Source organism: Sturnira hondurensis, unplaced genomic scaffold (genome assembly GCF_014824575.4).
Source record: "Sturnira hondurensis isolate 20B ecotype Veracruz unplaced genomic scaffold, ASM1482457v3 Scaffold0021632, whole genome shotgun sequence".
Lineage (NCBI taxonomy): Eukaryota > Metazoa > Chordata > Mammalia > Chiroptera > Phyllostomidae > Sturnira > Sturnira hondurensis.
In genome coordinates, this window is record NW_028094263.1 from 474,415 (window position 1) to 490,778 (window position 16,364).

The 16,364-nt window shown below is 46.9% G+C and overlaps 1 protein-coding gene across 4 annotated transcripts in view; it reads right to left on the bottom strand.

The window, feature by feature from the left end:
• The window catches only part of ATP6V0A1 (ATPase H+ transporting V0 subunit a1), a 49,532-nt gene that overhangs the window by 18,494 nt on the left and 14,674 nt on the right, over window positions 1-16,364 (bottom strand). For 2 of the 4 annotated variants that reach the window (XM_037033412.1, XM_037033411.1), the window contains exons 6-17: window positions 12,732-12,814; window positions 12,272-12,398; window positions 11,531-11,613; window positions 10,828-10,921; window positions 8,519-8,731; window positions 6,316-6,466; window positions 4,573-4,712; window positions 4,113-4,267; window positions 3,629-3,719; window positions 1,666-1,784; window positions 899-1,115; window positions 425-532 (exon numbers count right to left, since the gene is read on the bottom strand). In XM_037033412.1, coding sequence (XP_036889307.1) covers window positions 425-532; window positions 899-1,115; window positions 1,666-1,784; window positions 3,629-3,719; window positions 4,113-4,267; window positions 4,573-4,712; window positions 6,316-6,466; window positions 8,519-8,731; window positions 10,828-10,921; window positions 11,531-11,613; window positions 12,272-12,398; window positions 12,732-12,814 — 1,581 coding nt within the window. Of the gene's footprint in view, window positions 1-424; window positions 533-898; window positions 1,116-1,665; window positions 1,785-3,628; window positions 3,720-4,112; window positions 4,268-4,572; window positions 4,713-6,315; window positions 6,467-8,518; window positions 8,732-10,827; window positions 10,922-11,530; window positions 11,614-12,271; window positions 12,399-12,731; window positions 12,836-16,364 lie in introns of all 4 variants that reach the window. The other 2 variants (XM_037033410.1, XM_037033409.1) reach the window with 1 other exon arrangement.

Sequence of the window (16,364 nt, forward strand, 5' to 3'; positions counted from 1 at the left end):
GGGGAAAGTATCACAGTCTTAATTTCAAAAGAAAATGTCTCGGCGTCAGCCCCGTGGTCGCCCAGGCAGACCGCACGAGCGGGGTCCCCTGGCTGCGGCTCTTGCAGCCTCGCTGTGTCTGATGCTGCGTCTGGACAGATCCAGACCTGGGTTTTGCTGGGCACAGAATAAGCAAGAGGTGACCAGGAGAGGTAAAAACGTATAACTTATTCTCTATACCCGAGCTACTCAAAGCCGAATCCAGATATCTGGGCAGCGGAAACATAATTTTTTGATTTCAGTGGGTCCAGTGCTCATGCTAGGACAGGACAGGAATGCATTTTAAGAGTATGTAGATGTACGCACAATTCATCAGATCCAATGAGGAACTGCCTTGACCTTAAAAAAAAAATCTAGTAACTTTCAGCAACAGAAATACACCTACCAGATGCTTCTTCCTCAAATACTGATGGCGAAGGATCAGTGGCTTAAACAGTAGCATCCACGGTACACAGAGCAAGGCGACCACGACCAGAAAACACTGAACCCCTTTCTGCAAAGAAGGACAAGGCATCGCACATTAATCAAACGTGCAGTTTGCAACTCCAGCATGAATGAACCCCCAAACAGCACTTTCCCACTGATCTGTGAATAACACCATCACAGTTTCTCAAAGTGATGAGATGTGGCGAAGCCCAGAAACCCACAGGTGAGAGTTATCATCCTACCCTTTTTGCATGCAGAAATCGAGAGCAGACCCTCCCCAGTAAGGGGGATGGGCTGAATCTAGATCTGGACGCATGAACTGAAAGCCAAATTCTACAGAAAGGGATTTTTAAAGGTTTTTTAGGGTCGCGGAAGCGTCTTACTTCTTGGCCTGGGGTAACACCTAGGACAGTCCGCTTCTGGGTTGACGCACCTGTCCAGAGTATAGCATTGAGTTTTCATCGTCCTCATAGGAAAAGAGGAACATGTTTATGAAATGGATCAGAAGGCTCGGTGCTTCCTCGGATGAGTGAGCGTCATAGGCCGTCCACTTGTAAAAAATAAGGATAACCAAGTAGCCAAACAAAGAGGTCATGAAGATTATTTCGGGAATAAATCCAAAGTAGATATTCAGGGGCTTCCTAAAATAGCTAAAAAGGAAGAGAGGGGAAAATGTGAAAAGCAAACAGACCCAGGGTCAAGCCTACACCAAGTGGAGCCTCACTCAAATTTTTCCTAATGCACCCTCAATTCTGTCTTTACCACTTTAAGAAGCGACAGCCGAAAGCACTGGAGGCAACACAGACAAGCAGAATTAACTACGACTTCCCTGCCTCTGGACCACAAACAGTACCATCCCCAGCATTCTCCCATGAAGGAGAGACTGGAAAAGCTAGTACATTGCAAGACACAGTTCATCATTTCATGTGAATTACACATCAAGGGAAAAAAACCTCACTCATTCTGATGAAAATTATACAAGGTTCCTTCAGTGATCTTTACTGCAATTCTAAATTGCTAAGGAAATAATGTTAGGTAAATCTCATTTAAGAACATGAGATTTCTTAAAAGCACTTTAAAATTATATACATAAAATGGGGTTCTGAGCTACTGATCCCTCCCCCAAAGTGTCACAAATTTCTTGAGCAAAAGCATTGTCTGAACGGTGCATGTTCTTGTGACGGAACCAGGGCAACTCACATGTGGTTGAACAGGCTGAGGCCGACCCCAAACAACATGTGGATGATGCCGAGGATGACAGACATCTTCATCTTGAAGGAGTTGAGGAAGGTCAGTTTGTTGGTGGCGATGTTCCAAATCTGTTACAACCCAAGAAAGCGGAAATGTATCACAAAGAGTGCTCAAATGGAAAACCAGTCAGGCATTTTTTTAAAAATAGGGTTTTAAAAAGATTATGGAAAATTCTAAACATATACGTCAGTGGAGGGGTGCTATAACAGTTCCCGTGCACCCATCGCCTGGCTCCAGCAGTTACCACCCCTTCGCCGACTCTGGGTCAGGCTCGTCCCATCACACCCCCTCGCCACCCCCACCTCCGGTTACTGTGAAGGGAAGTCCAGACGTCCTTTCACTTTACCTGTAAATATTTCAGGGTGGATCTCTAGAAGGTAAGGACTCCTTTTAAAATCATGGCCACAATACTGTTACCATACCCCAAAGTGTTAACAATGATTCTTTAATATCAAGAAATATATAGCCAATATTCAAATTTCTCTGATTGTGTCCAAGTTTTTAAAATTAACTCATTTAGCCCTGGCTGGGTGGCTCAGTGGATTGAGCACGGGCCTGTGAAGCAAAGAGTTGCTGGTTCGATTCCCAGTCAGGGCACATGCCTGGGTTGCAGGCCAAGTCCCCAGTAGGTGACACATGAGAAGCAACCACACATTGATGTTTCCCTCCCTCTCTTTCTCCTTCCCTTCCCCTCTCTCTAAAATAAATAAATAAATAAATAAATAAATAAATAAAACGTTAAAATGAACTCATTTATTCCAAGTAGGGTCCCAGATACGACCTATATGCCATGAATGTTGATACAGCTCTTATGTCTCTAATCTGTAGGTCCTCCTTCCAGCCCTCATTTTTTATTTCTTACAAAACATTTGCCGAAGAAATTGGGTTGTTTATCTGTAGATGTTCCCACAATCTCTGTTTTGCTGATCATGTCCCCGTGGTGCCGTTGGTCCATCTACTTTTATTTTTTAAAATATTTCATTTATTTATTTTTAGAGAGGAGAAAGGAGGGAGAGAAACGTCAATGTGTGGTGGCCTCTTGAGCGCCCCCTACGGGGGACCTGACCCGTAACCCAGGCATGTGTCCTGACTGGGAACTGAACCCATGACACTTTGCTTCGCAGTCTATTAATCCCCATTTTAACAAGAAACCTTTGTGGCCCATGATTACGTTTTTGCCCTGGAATTTTATAATCCTTACTGTCTAACACTTATTCTGCAGTTTGCCCTCCCCCCCTTTTCTTAAGCACACACAACAAAAGATTTAATCACACTTTATTTGCCTAAGTATTTGAAAAAATAATTATATTCTGGGATAAGTTCTTATAAGTATATAAACATAAGAATGGAAGTCTAGCCCTGGCTGGTGTGGCTCAGTGAATTGAGTGTGGGCCTGCGAACCAGAGTATTGCGGTTCGATTCCCAGTCAGGGCACATGCCTGGGTTTCAGGCCAGTTCCCAGCAGGGGACGCATGAGAGGCAGCCACGTGTTGATGTTTCTTTCCCTCTCCCCTTCCCCTCTAGAGATAAATTTAAAAAATTAAATTTTAAAAAAAGCTTAAAAAAAAAGAATGGAAATCTAAACCCATAGGGAAGAGCTATTTCTATTTTGTTAAGACCCATGTGGAAAATAAAACCTAAATAGATAAGCTGGGAAGGAGTCCTGAAAATCCTTCCTCCCAGAGTCTGACTATTATCAGTCACCTCTGAGATAATTGGTGCAGAAAGAATTATTTTGGCTCCCAAGGCACTTGGGTCTTCTCTGGCTTTCCAATACACCAGACAGACAACCCAAGGTTTTCCAAAAGGATGTCAGCTAAAAACCAAACACCTGTCTTCACTTTCACTCTCTCACTTCTGGGCCACGATTCGAAGTCTCAGTGTTGGGCACACAGGAAGGAAGCGCTCTTACCGGGTCGATGCCGAAAGGGTACGGCCCGCCGAAAACTCCAGGGACAGTCGGGTTCAGCTGGAGCGTAGGGTTCCCCTGAAGCGTCTCTTCCCTGCCGCGTCAGGAGGAAAAGTCGCATTTGTTTTTTATCCACAGAGGGGAGCTACTGGGTCCAAAAACTGATCCCCAAACAAACTACTACAGCCATCTCGTCCCTTCAGTACAAGAGCAGGGACTAGCCTCTGAGAGGAGAAGAGACCAGCGATAACAACAATGAAAGATGTAAACACACCTATACAGCCACGTCGGGGATTTAGAAAATCTGCTTTTAATTTGTAAGCAGACTCGATGGTCCTAATCTGGTCTCGGTTCCTGGAGACTGCTGGACAGACCGCGAAGGTCTTCCCAGGCTGGGACGCCCGAGGAGATGGCGCGCTCTTTGGAAACAGACAGAGCTGACTACGACAGGAATGAGCTTTGACTTTCAGCTTCTTTTGCAACTTACGTCCAGTTCGATGCGAACATAGGCCGCACGCTCCAGGACGATCCGAAGATATTGAGAGACTTGGAAAAGCAGTCGTTGTAGATGAGGCCGGTGTAGATGGAGAACATACCCATCAAAAGGATAATGTACCGTCCGCTGAACACAGTGCTGAACATCTGGGAACCAGAAGGAAGAGGTCAGCGAAGTGTGCTCGTGGGAGCTTAAGTTGTGACAATGTCATTTACAAGACACTCGACCGTCCCTCTCACAGCGCTTTACTCACTCCCGGGTCAGAGAGCCCGAAGCAAAGACCAAAATACAACACAAACGCGAACTTCACTTTCACGGCACGTGGCCTCTCTAAGTGTGAAAATGAACATAATTTCTCCATAAAGTCATGATAAAAGACTTTCCGATCATAATTTTCACAATGAATGCTTGAGAAATTGCAAAGTTTCAGTCTCCTGCGGCTGTGACTTACCTCGTTCTCATTCTTCTGGGAGAGGATCCGGCTCTCCCTCAACACCATCCATACGGCGAAAAGGGTCATCAGAACGCCATGGCCCATGTCTCCGAACATGACAGCGAAGAGGAAGGGGAAAGTGATGATGGTGTATGGAGCTGCAAAGAAACCACAGGATGTCAGGTGGGTGCCAGGCTTATCAGGGTGGTCGCTTTGCAAGGTGTATGTCTAATCACTGTGTGGTGCACCTGAAACTAACATAACGGCGTATGTCACCCGTGCTTAAAAAACTTAATTAATAGCCCTGGCTGGTATAGCTCAGTGGATTGAGCACAGGCCTGCGAACCAGAGGATCGCAGTTCGACTCCCAGTCAGGGCACATGCCTGGGTTGCAGGCTGGTTCCCTGCAGGCCAACTCCCAGCAGGGGATGCACAAAAGGCAACCATACATTTGATGTTTCTCTCCCTCTCTCCTTCCCCTCTAAAGGTAAATAAATAAATAAATAAAATCTTAAAAAAAAAAAGACACCTTAATTAATAAAACACCACGGAAGGAAAAAGGCAAGCACAGAAAACCACAACTCCCAACACGTCACCTCCCTCCCTGTACGCTGAGATCACGGTAAGGTGACTTGCTCCCAAGCCGGCCAGATGGATCCTGGAGAGACACTTCCCCCACAAAGCAGCGTTTTGCACCAGAACACAGGAAGTGAGAGTTTTGCCCCTGGCGTTGGCAACAATGTGTTCTGTTCTTTAATTCCTTTTTTCTAACCCCTGGGACACTGCCCCTGCAAGCGGCCAGCTTTCTCCTCCTGTGCAGCAGCCATTTGCTAGCTGAGTAAAGCTACCGGGAAGGTGGGGAAGAGCCCAGAACCCCGAGCAAAGCAGCCAAGCAAGTACGGCAGAAGACTGCAGCTGGAATGAATCTTAGGCTCTTGATTTAATGCTTAACTTTCCAAACCGGGGAGAAATCTGCTTTCCGTCTCACGTGGTCAGTAATGACCATGTTTTCTCTAACCTGGCACAGGGATGCCATTTTAACATGTAAGATATCTTGGAAAAAACAGTTTGCTTAAAGCAGGTCCTACAAGTGACGAGCAAGAGCAAGGCGGGTGTTTCATAGCTGCGAGGGCCCATGGGAAACTCCAGTCCACAGAGCTCGTTCCCGTAAAACCACCTCCTCTTTACGTACGTAAGGTTTTTCTCCTCTAACAGGAGCTTGAATGGGATCATTTCTATACTGCTTTCCACATTTCATAATACGATTATGAAAATGTTACACAAATTTCTGTTGTAGGACTTCTGCTTCATAATCAACAAAGTTCTCCACATAACTTGCACTGTAAAACCAGAGAACAGGAGTGCCTCGTGGAGATAAACGGGCACCTCTTTACAGGAATTACACTGGGGCTGAGGTCTTGATAGCCTTAGTTTTTTTACCTTTAAAGATTTTATTGATTTATTTTTAGAGACAAGGGAAGGGAGGGAGGAAGTGAAACATCGATGTGCGAGAGACACATTGATCGGCTGCCTTGCTCACACCCAGCCGGGAACCCGGCTGGCAACCCAGGCGTGTGCCCCGACCAGGAATCGAACTGGCGACCCCTCGGTTCCCAGGCTGGCGCTCAATCCATTGAGTCACACCAGCCAGGGCAGTATCTTGAGTTTTAAGCCAGTTGTTCGACAGCATTTAAAGTGATGCACTGAAAGCTACCACAAGAAAATAACACCTCTAGAGAGGAACAATTCGCGCGCTTTTACCTGGATTTATCTCTCGGTAAGTTCCAATTCCATAAGCATCCACGATGTTCTGAAAGCCGGAGGTGAACTTGTTTGTTTTGTTGTAGGTGGGGGGCGTCTGGTTTGTCTGCATCCTGTTCAGAATGGACGGCACGGTGGAGCCGCTGTGTTCCTGGGGAACAGAACACACACAAGTCACAACGGGCCGTCCGGAGCGAGGTCGTGCGTCCACAGGAGCACGTGGCCACCAAAACCCACTGGACGGTAGGCGCAAGATGTATTTTATTCTCTGTAAATTATATCTCAATCTTTCACCATCTTGAGGAAACTGAAACTTGGCATAAAATTTACAGTGAAAGATTTAGATTAAGTCTTGGGAAGAAAACCTTACTGTGAAAAAACATTTCATTCTACAACGTGTCACCAGCGAAAACATAGCCCGTCTTTCTCCAGAGACGCCCTCGCTTGCCTTTGGGGGCGTGCAGGCAGTGTCCCCTCCCGTTTATGGAGAGAGCAGAGTACGTGCTACGCCCCTGTTTCTCCACCTGCTCTAACCCCCCAATCCCTTGCAGTCCAGTTGCCCACGCTTATTCAAGGTGGTGCTGGTCACCAGGTTCAAAGGTCTTCTCTCCCAAATGCAAGCTTGACTCTGGAGATCTTCCCCTTCTTGGGTAAAAATCTTGATTCCTTAGGAGTCCCCTCCCACTCACTAACTGTGCTTTTTATGTCTCCTTGCTGGCTTCTCCTCAGCCTATCCCAGAACATTGCAGGGCCCTCAAGGTGCTATCTCCAGCTTGCTTATTTTCTCTCTCGGAGGTCTCACTACCTTCCACCCTCACGAACCCTGCATTTTCCCTTTTGCCTGCGCCATTGAGAGCCTGTCCCACTGTGTGCTTGGCATTTTCATGTGGATTTCTGTGCAGCCCCTCCATGTGATTGAAACCGAACTCAACATCTTTAGTTTCCCTACGTTTCTGTTGCTGAACTTTTACTTCTATGAATGGAACCATTATTTACTCACCGCCCCGCTTTGATGCCTCATAAACACGGACATTTCTTTCTCCTTGTAGTTCTCCTACACGGTTGCTAGAAACCAAGTGCACCTAATCGATTCTTCCTTCAGAACGTCTCACAAGTTCATCATCATTTTCTTTTTCCATTGTCAATTCTCACCCCAGGGGTCCTTCTAATTTACTAGTCTCGGCTAAAATAACCTCCTAACTGACCCCCACCTACACTCTCTAGTTCCCAACCCAACCCAGATACTATCAACAGTTATTCCTTTTTTAAAGAAAGATTTTATTGATTTATTTTAGAGAGAGGGTAAGGAAGGAAGAAAGAGAGGGAGGAAACATTGATGTGAGAGGGAAACACTGGTCGGTTGCCTCTTGCATTCACCCCAATCGGGGGACCAGGCCCACAAGCCAGGCATGGGCCCTGACTAGGAATCGAACTAGCCACCTTTCACTTTGTGGGACGACGCTCAGCCAACTGAGCCATGCTGGTCAAGTTAGGACTATTCCTTTAAAACTCTACTTTCATCATGTCCTTCTGCTACTAAATAACTTCCAATGCCTCTCTATTCCCTCTGGAATACATTTTAAATCCTCTAACCTGGTATTTGAAAACCTTTCTCAATTAGGTTCTAACCTACCTCCTAGTCCCTGGCTCATCCATCATAACTCCTGTTCTTGCCCAACCACAAATGGTCGTCCTGTACTTCCGGCCTTTGTCCACGTTTTCTTCTCGCCATTGTCGATCGACATCTTACCCATTCTTCAAAGCCCCAATGCCACCTTCTTTCTGAAGCTTTTGTCCAATCATCCTAGCTGGCAAAGCTAGCACCCTCTCTCCACACACATATACCATGATTTGCATGTTTGCGTGTCCGCCTCTCCAAGGAAATGGTAACACACTTGAGGTCTCCTATTTCACAGCCCGACCCCGGTCAGTGCCTTGCTCAGGGCAGGGTTCGAACTCCTAAGTGAAGCTCCAGGGTTAGACTACAGAAGCAGTCTAGTGGACTGAGAATGGGGTCAGGAAATGACATCTGGTCCTGAGCTAAAGGACACCTATACAATGTATTATCAGGGTACAAGATGAGCACGAGACGAATATCATAAAGAACTCAAAGTAAAAATGCCCTGCATTGTAATTAATGTGACTGGTGATGGGAACCTCTTTTCCTGGCTGCTGGCTGCACTGCGAGCTGCGGGGGACTCACCGTGCCCCTTCGGAGTGCGAACTGGATGGAGTCAAGGTCAGTGACAGGGCACCAGACCTCTGCAATCAGACACTTCTGAGTCACGTCTATGTTGCACAGGTTCAGGGTGTGGTAGATGGCCTTCATCTTCCGCACTTTGATGAACCAGACGCGGATGTTCTTGGCAGCTGCCTGCAGAACCCTCTGGCGGTGATCCTCCGTTTGATTCAAAACCTTTGGGCGAGAAAGGACCGTGGGAGGGACCCTCCTAGCACCAACCCTCAATCTCCAGTTATGAATGGCAAAGAGGCATGGCTTTCTGAGAAGGGTTACTGGGGATCTGTTGGTTTTTTTTTTCTTCCTTTGGCTACAATGGCTTTTTGCAGGGGGCCAAATTATAAGAAGTTAGAGTTCTAGTTACTAAGATTCATTTTTGCTTAGCTTCAAGCTCAAGAGAAACCTGAGAAAACAGATTTTACCTTTTCACTACACATTCAACCTTCCTACTGAGTCTAAGACACAGCCACATGGCCGCTGGCTTTTACTTGGATCGTGGAAGTGTGGGCACTTTGCGTGTGAGGCCCGTGACTCGGACCCGGAGGAGTCAGCATCACAGGCCCAGGCGCTGACAAAGGAGCGAGTCCACACTGAAGAACAGCGCGCTGCAGAACCCCCTGAACACAGGCCCGCATCAGGGAACAGTGGGGAAGAGACCGTGCTGACCCACCGCCTGCCTGTGTCAAGAGAGACCCCATAACAGCAGACAGGAGGGTCCAGAAACCTGAGTGGGGGGTCAGCAGGCAGATGAGGCTTTACCTTCCTGTCAGGCTTGGTGGGGGCTCGGGAGGCACTGTTTCGGTGCCGACCCTTTGGAAGCCAGACTGCCAGGCCGAGGGTGGGAGAGTGGGGCAGGGCACTTCCCACTCTGCCGCCGTATCTGTCAGCAGATGGTCAAGATTTTAACAGCAGAAAAGGGGCTAAGCCAAAATTGGGCAGGCGACCCGCTGCTCCTATTTCTGTGTGAACATCTATCTTAAATCTCTGCATCTCTTTGAAGAGGAAAAAGCAGTATACTAGTCATCTTAGCACAGTCTCCTTCATAGCTCTTCAGGTGAGTTCAGAAGGCAGTAGTAACTGCTCCCTGAACCACGGCCTTGGGCAGTAGAATGTGACCTCCATAGAGAGGTTTCAAACAAAAGCCACGGCATGTTAGGGAAACTCTTAAACCACTCAAGAATAAAGAAACAAAGCTACTTTTTCTCCTTCTGGCTGTGGACAATTTCACAATTACTATTATACCTTCTAAAAGGATGCTGACTAAACTTACAAGCGATGTTCTGTTGGCTTTTTTCTTTCCCTGTCCCCCTGGCTTTTTTCTTTCCCTGTCCCCCTGACCCCCACCCCGGATCTCACTCTTTGGTATTCAATCTTTTTAAAGTTTCAGCTCATACAACTGGGTTGCACAGGCACTTTAAAATCTACCCATAAGCCTGGGAAGGGGTAAGACAGTCCTAGAAGCCAGAACGTACTAATAAGGCCTATCACCCTCCGGCAGTTTGGGCTAAACAGGAAGTATATCTCCAAGGAGCCGGCAGTAGGTCCAGTTGCTGGGGCACGTATGATGGGGGTTGGAGGGAAAGATGAGGGGGTGCAACACGAACTGTAGCCTACTGCAGACAGCTGTGCCACTGCGGGACGACATGCCCTCGGGACTGGCATGTCTGCTAATGCTTCAAGGGGCCCTCATCACAGTCCTTCAACAGCAAACGAAGCTCCAACTGGCCGCCCCTTTCCTTCCATGCACATGTAAATCATGGTATCTTCCCTGTGGCAAGCACGGTGTGTGTAAACCACACACACCGTGATTTGGTGAAAATCCAACGCGGTCACCTCGGGTACAAGACTTACACCAGGACGCTTTGGCTAGCCTGTGTGGTTCACCTCCCGGGTGACCAGAGCGATACACACGGGGCTGTCGAGAGCAGCTGCCTCTGTTTGCAGAGCGTGTGTGCGAGAGGGCGGAACTGACTTTGTACATACTTCTGTATTATCTGATTTCTTTCTTAACTAAGCATACATCTGACTCAACACAAGGAGAACTGAATCCTCTAAGCAATAATGGTTTCAGATGCATAGCATTCCTGTCTCATTTGAGGATGATGAATGCTATTTTTAACAGCGATTCCCGGCAACGCTTCCCCTGCTCCCAAGGGCACTTGGCTGGTTTTGGTATCCTGAGCTGCTGCAGGTGCCTGGTGAACTGTTAGCGTTTCAGGGACGGAGACCGGTCTTGCATTTCACAAACAAATGCCCTGCAGCCCTCTGCGTACCATTTGGAGATCATCAATCCTGGTATTAACTCCAGAAGCCATTTCCTTCCTTTCCTGGGGCGTCTCAGGGCAGGGGTAGAGGGAGGCCCGGAACCTGGAACGTACAGACACAGCCTGGAGACACAGACACTTCCTAGCCTGTCCAGTTCAAATTACTTCAGAAAGTAATCCTAATTCGCTAGAAGGACCAAAGCAGGGTTAGTTCAAACCGATGCATGATCGAAACAGTGGTTTCCGGGGAGTGGTCTGCAAATGTAATAATACTGTTGGAACTATCTTGACATTCTCTGTAGCTATCCAATTCCCTTAGATTAAAAAAGCAATAACAAGCAATATAAATTATTATTTTTAATAGCACAAAAGAAAGATCCCTGGGTGGAATTTCAGAAAAGCTTAAGGACATGCACAGTGCCTGCGGCACGCCACCCGATAGGCAGACCCCTTGTCCCGGAACAACGTCGAGTTTATCAATCAAGCATCCAAGTTGCTTTCTTGCAAGACAAGGAGCTGTGGCTATGATGGCCCTTTAAAAGCTGAACTTGGGCCATTTCCAATTGTGTAGAATAGCCCTGACATTATTAATAGGTATGTTCACCAGGTCAAGGCAAACTAACAGGGTTTGTGTGTCAGGGTTCGATATTCTAAGGCTAAAAAGGAGCTGTGCGGCGTGGCTGCACCCTCGGCGGGGGCGTATCTCTCTTACCCTTCGCAGATTTTCTTGACTCGGTTTTTCAGCTGGTCGCCTTGGAAGAAAATGATGAACACCGACTTGTGCACGTAGTCGCCCTAGGCCCCGAACCAAAACCGCGAGTTCAGCCTTCTACTCCGGAAGCAAACGTCTTAAATACCCCCCTGCCTTGGTGGTACAGGACCGGCCGGACTCCGTAAGGATGGGCAATCCTGCACGCCCGCCGCTGTCCTGCACCCGGCTCTTCGGCTCCCCTACACTTGCATTCGCCTGTATCGCTCAGTCCCAAAACACGTTCTGTGTTTCTCTTTGATCTCAACCAGGAGCCTGACACAGACTCTAGGATGAGTCTCCTCTTAGTGCAAGTTAGCCCTACTTAGCAATTCCCCTTTAAATCTTATATTGCCCGAATGCCCTAAGCACAGAGGAAAGAGAAGAGCCATTCTTATCTGTTCCCCGTGCTTCAAAATGCCCAGTTTGGAGCCAGATATCTTTTGGTCCCAGATAAGTAACAGCAAACATATGAGGCTGACGGTTAAAATGACTGGAAAAACATATTTTCAATCAAAGTAATACGCAGGCATAGCTTTCACATGTATATGTCATGGCAGGTAAGAGAAAAGAGCAGCCCCTCAATGCAGGGGCAGACACGAGGGCCCCTCCGTGGGAGGCCGGAGGCAGGAGGCGCCTGCTGGGTCACAGCTCTGAGCTCCCTGTACAAGACCTACTCCATGAGACACGGTCCCCTCATCTTACAGTCACAGGGTCCTCCAGGGGGTTCTCGATTTCAGCCTGCCGCAGGAACACGTTCCCCCGGCACACCCGCCAAAGCATGCGCTCAAAAGTGGGGATGCGCTCCCGGTTGATCACGCCAGCCACGAAGCTGCGGGAAGAAGGGCCAGACTGGGAAATCCGTTCTGCGCCCCGGAGGGTGGGAGGCTTTGCGACAAAGAAGGAAAACGAGGAGAGGGACAAGGACAATCACGAGGCTACACAGCACCGTTAGGTCAGGACTGGTAAAGGTTCATTCTTGGGCCAGGGAGAGAGTTGCCAAAACACAACTCAGGAACTGAGTCCGAAACGACTTAGCAACACCTCTCCATGGGCCCAGGGGAGCGTGCATCTTGGGAGCAAGTGAAGGCCAGCCTCTTGCCCTTTGGATCAGTGAAAAACGAGCGTGGCCCCACTGAGGACGGAGGGCGGAAGCGGTGCTTACCCCAGCCTCAAAGGCGTGCCTCTTCCCAGCTCACTTGGCTCCAAGAGGGATGAGGACTCTTCCAACAGGTCTGGGTCCGCCATCTGCTGATGATGCAATTCAGCCTGAATTCACAAATCAATTAATATCTAATGAAAATAGTTAGTGGCATGCAGGGAACGAGGAACCAGGAGATGAGTTCAGAAAAGAAAGATGAGAAACAGACCACCGAAAGAGAGGACATACCCACAAAAAGAACACGAGGAGGGTATGGAAAGAAAGCAGAGGAAAGAAACGAGAGGTAAAGAAAGCATAACTGACCCAGTAAAGCAACTGGAGACATGGCTTAAGAAATAAAAAATTAAAAGGAAAACAACATGAAATGATGGTGACATGTATAAATCTCACTTGGTGGAAGCCATTTTTTCTCTTATATTTTCCTAAATGAGCCATGAAAGTACCAGGAAATACCTTTGCATGTGGATAGAAGCTGGAGTGTTTCTTCCTTTTGAGCAAAAACAAGGCAGCTCAACAGATACTCTCAACATCCCACTTCCGGGCGGTTACAAGCGAGAATTTTCCCTGAGTGAGGATGAAAGATGCACACCCTCTTCCCAGGGAAGAAAGCAGAGCATTGCCACAGTGTGTGATCTGAAGAATGGCAGGAGAAATTTCTCCGGGTAGCTGGATTTTCTGTGCTCTTAAAAAATGTAAAATATAAGAACTTTAAGCATGGCCACTGCGGGATAACACACTGCCAACTGTGGGATTTAAAGAGTATTTCTTTCCCCAAAAGGATAAGAAGCGCGACGGCTGGACAGGCCTGGGCCTCCACTGTATCCATAAAGGGAAGAAAAAGTGAAAACATATCTGAATGTCCCAGTTTCTGAGCAGGAATCTAGGAATATTAAGAAGTCCATGCAGGCTTTACAGTTCAAGGGTTCTTGAGAACATAGCTTAATCCAACAATCTAAATCAAGTGAAGCCAAGAGAGCAACAGATAGATATGAAGCCAACAGAGAGCTTGTGGGCTACTTTAATTATTTAGATTTAAAATGATTTCCACCGTGACAGTTTATACAATGAAATGAAGGAGCAGAGGGGCCCTCTCAGACATGCTAAGTCTGTGTTTCCTAACCTCTCTCTCTCTGTAACACATCCCACCACTTTCTACTCCCACGAGGAAGGAGAAGCTGCCCTAAAAAATGAAGGCCAGTCAACGCCCCCGCTGCCCAATCTCCCCAGCTTCAGTATCTACGCACTTCTTGTTTGACCGAGGACTAAACGTAAGCCAGAACAATCTTCTGTGTCAAGAGCAAACTTAATGAAAAAAAATATCAGGAAAATTTTTCTCCATCATTTTCATTCTGAATTTTAGGATTCTATTGCTGTCAACTCATTAACAAAAACCACCTCATGGGAACCTCACAGGTGAGTCTGAAAGTCTGAAAAAGTGAAAGCAATTGTTTTAGGAAGTAAATTCTAAAAGCAGGATCAGCTTTGATTGGGAAAAAAAAAGGGAAGGGCCCCACTGAGCACGAAGAGCAGAAGGGCAGAGAAATACTGTCACGAGATCTGGAAAAGCTGAGACAGATAACGGGAGCACAGGTTACCACCTGCTGCCAAATGGAAGTTCAGGGGCCCCCTTTGGTTTCTGCTAAAAGTCAAATCAGATGACGTAATAAATGTAATAAAATAAATAAATGTAATCGCATGTAATAAATCGCATGCGATTTATTTTGAGGATCCAGATGATTACCACATTGCAGCTCGTGCTGGGGATTCCCTTGGCAGAAACCAGTGAAGCTGCTCCTCCCGCCCCCTTCCCGTGGGGCCCACGAGACCTGGTCCAAATCAGCCCTGGAGATCAGGCTCAGAGCAGACATGTGATCCAACAGGGGCAAACGATGTTATCTGGGACTCTTGGTTAAAACTTGCAATAATATTCTAATTCATAATTTCACTACTTCATACCTAAGAGTCCCATGTTTTAGACAGGAAAGTTAAAATTTTTTAAAATAAAATCATCGGGCCTGCCCTGGCAGGCCCAGTGGGTTGGGGCATCATCCCATAACCGAAAAGTTGCAGGTTAGATTCCTGGTCAGGGCACATGCCTAGGTTATGGGTTCGATCCCCAGTCTGGGCGTGTACAGGAGGCAACCAATTGATATTCCTCTCTCCCTTTCTCTGTCTCTAAAAGCAATGAAAAAATGTCCTCAGATGAGGATAAAAAAAAACATTAAAGTAATTGTGCCTGATGAGAAAATAGGATGACCAGAACCAGTAACTGAAGGCCTTTAAAGCAATCTCTAAAGCCTTCAAGTATCTAAATCCTAATCTGGGTTCTCTAGTAACATTAACAACACGGCCAGTGTTCCTCTAAATCACTTGCTACACCCTCTGGTTTACCCGCTGCCCAATCAGAACGCTGAGACCAGGCCTTGAAAAAGGAAGAAGCAGAGCCTCGGCGGTCCTGGCTCTACTGACGCATAAGCAGCACGTTCAGTTCAAGCTACGTTAGTTACCGAGAGACTACTCTTTTATTCCCATCTAACATTAAGACAGAAATGACACTCTATCGCCTACGGCATTCGCCCCCACCCCGAAGGAGAAGGCAGATGGAAAAGAAAAGGAAGGAAAGCAGATGAATGGAAAACTCAGAAGGAAAGGAAGGCAGGGATCTGCATGCCATTAACCATTACTTTTCCAGTCTTCTTTACGTTCTCATATGTTATGGTGCTTATGGTAAAAGATGCAGAGAAATCTCTCCAGCTCTTACAGGTCTTCATACGCAAGAAGACTGAGAAAAGGATAATCATTAACAAGTCATTTTAAATGCTATGGATAAGAAATGGCGAAGTCGGATTTGTAATCATCTTAAATCATAAGAATATTCAATTTGTTTACCTTTCCCCTTCTATACCCCTCACCAATCATAACCCTTCTACCAAAAGATGGGAAGAATCATTTTCTGATTTAGTCATTTTTCTGCTAACTCATTGTTATAAATTATTAATCATATCCACCAGAAAGAAGGCTTTGAAATTGGTAGTGTTTTAGGCCATTTGCAGATCTTCTAATTTCAGGCATGGAAGATAATCTCATGGAAAAACCTATGTTTTCAAGATTTGAGGGTCTCACGTTTCCTTATCTTTTGCGTTATTTAAAGCGTGCCCTTGTATGTGCACACATGCAGTTACTCTGTGAGGTCTGGTCTGTCGTGGCAGTGACCTCTGAGGCTGCTGTTTAGTAACAGCAGGGCAATGGCTATCGAAAGGGGCGTGGCCGAGGCTGCAAGCCAGTGGCAAGGGCAGGCAAGGCACTTGGAGAGAAGATGCAAGTGGTTCTTGCCAGGTTTCCTGCACTGCACTGAGGATGCTAGGAACGAGAGGGACTGATGACAAAAGTGGCCAAAGAACCTCTCACAGCCAGGACCTCGTGTTCCAAAGCGCTTCTAGAAATGTGTGTACATGCGTGTTTGATTGTTTTGCTTAATTAGGAGGGAAAAACAACTCGCCATGGACTGGGGGTGAAGGTCATGGAGACTCAGAGCTAGGCTTCTCAGCATGGGCTTTTCACATAGGGGTGTGTCAATCTCAAAGAAGCGCCGGACCCTTGACTTAGGATTTTAAAATCATGTATCGTCTTTCCAAG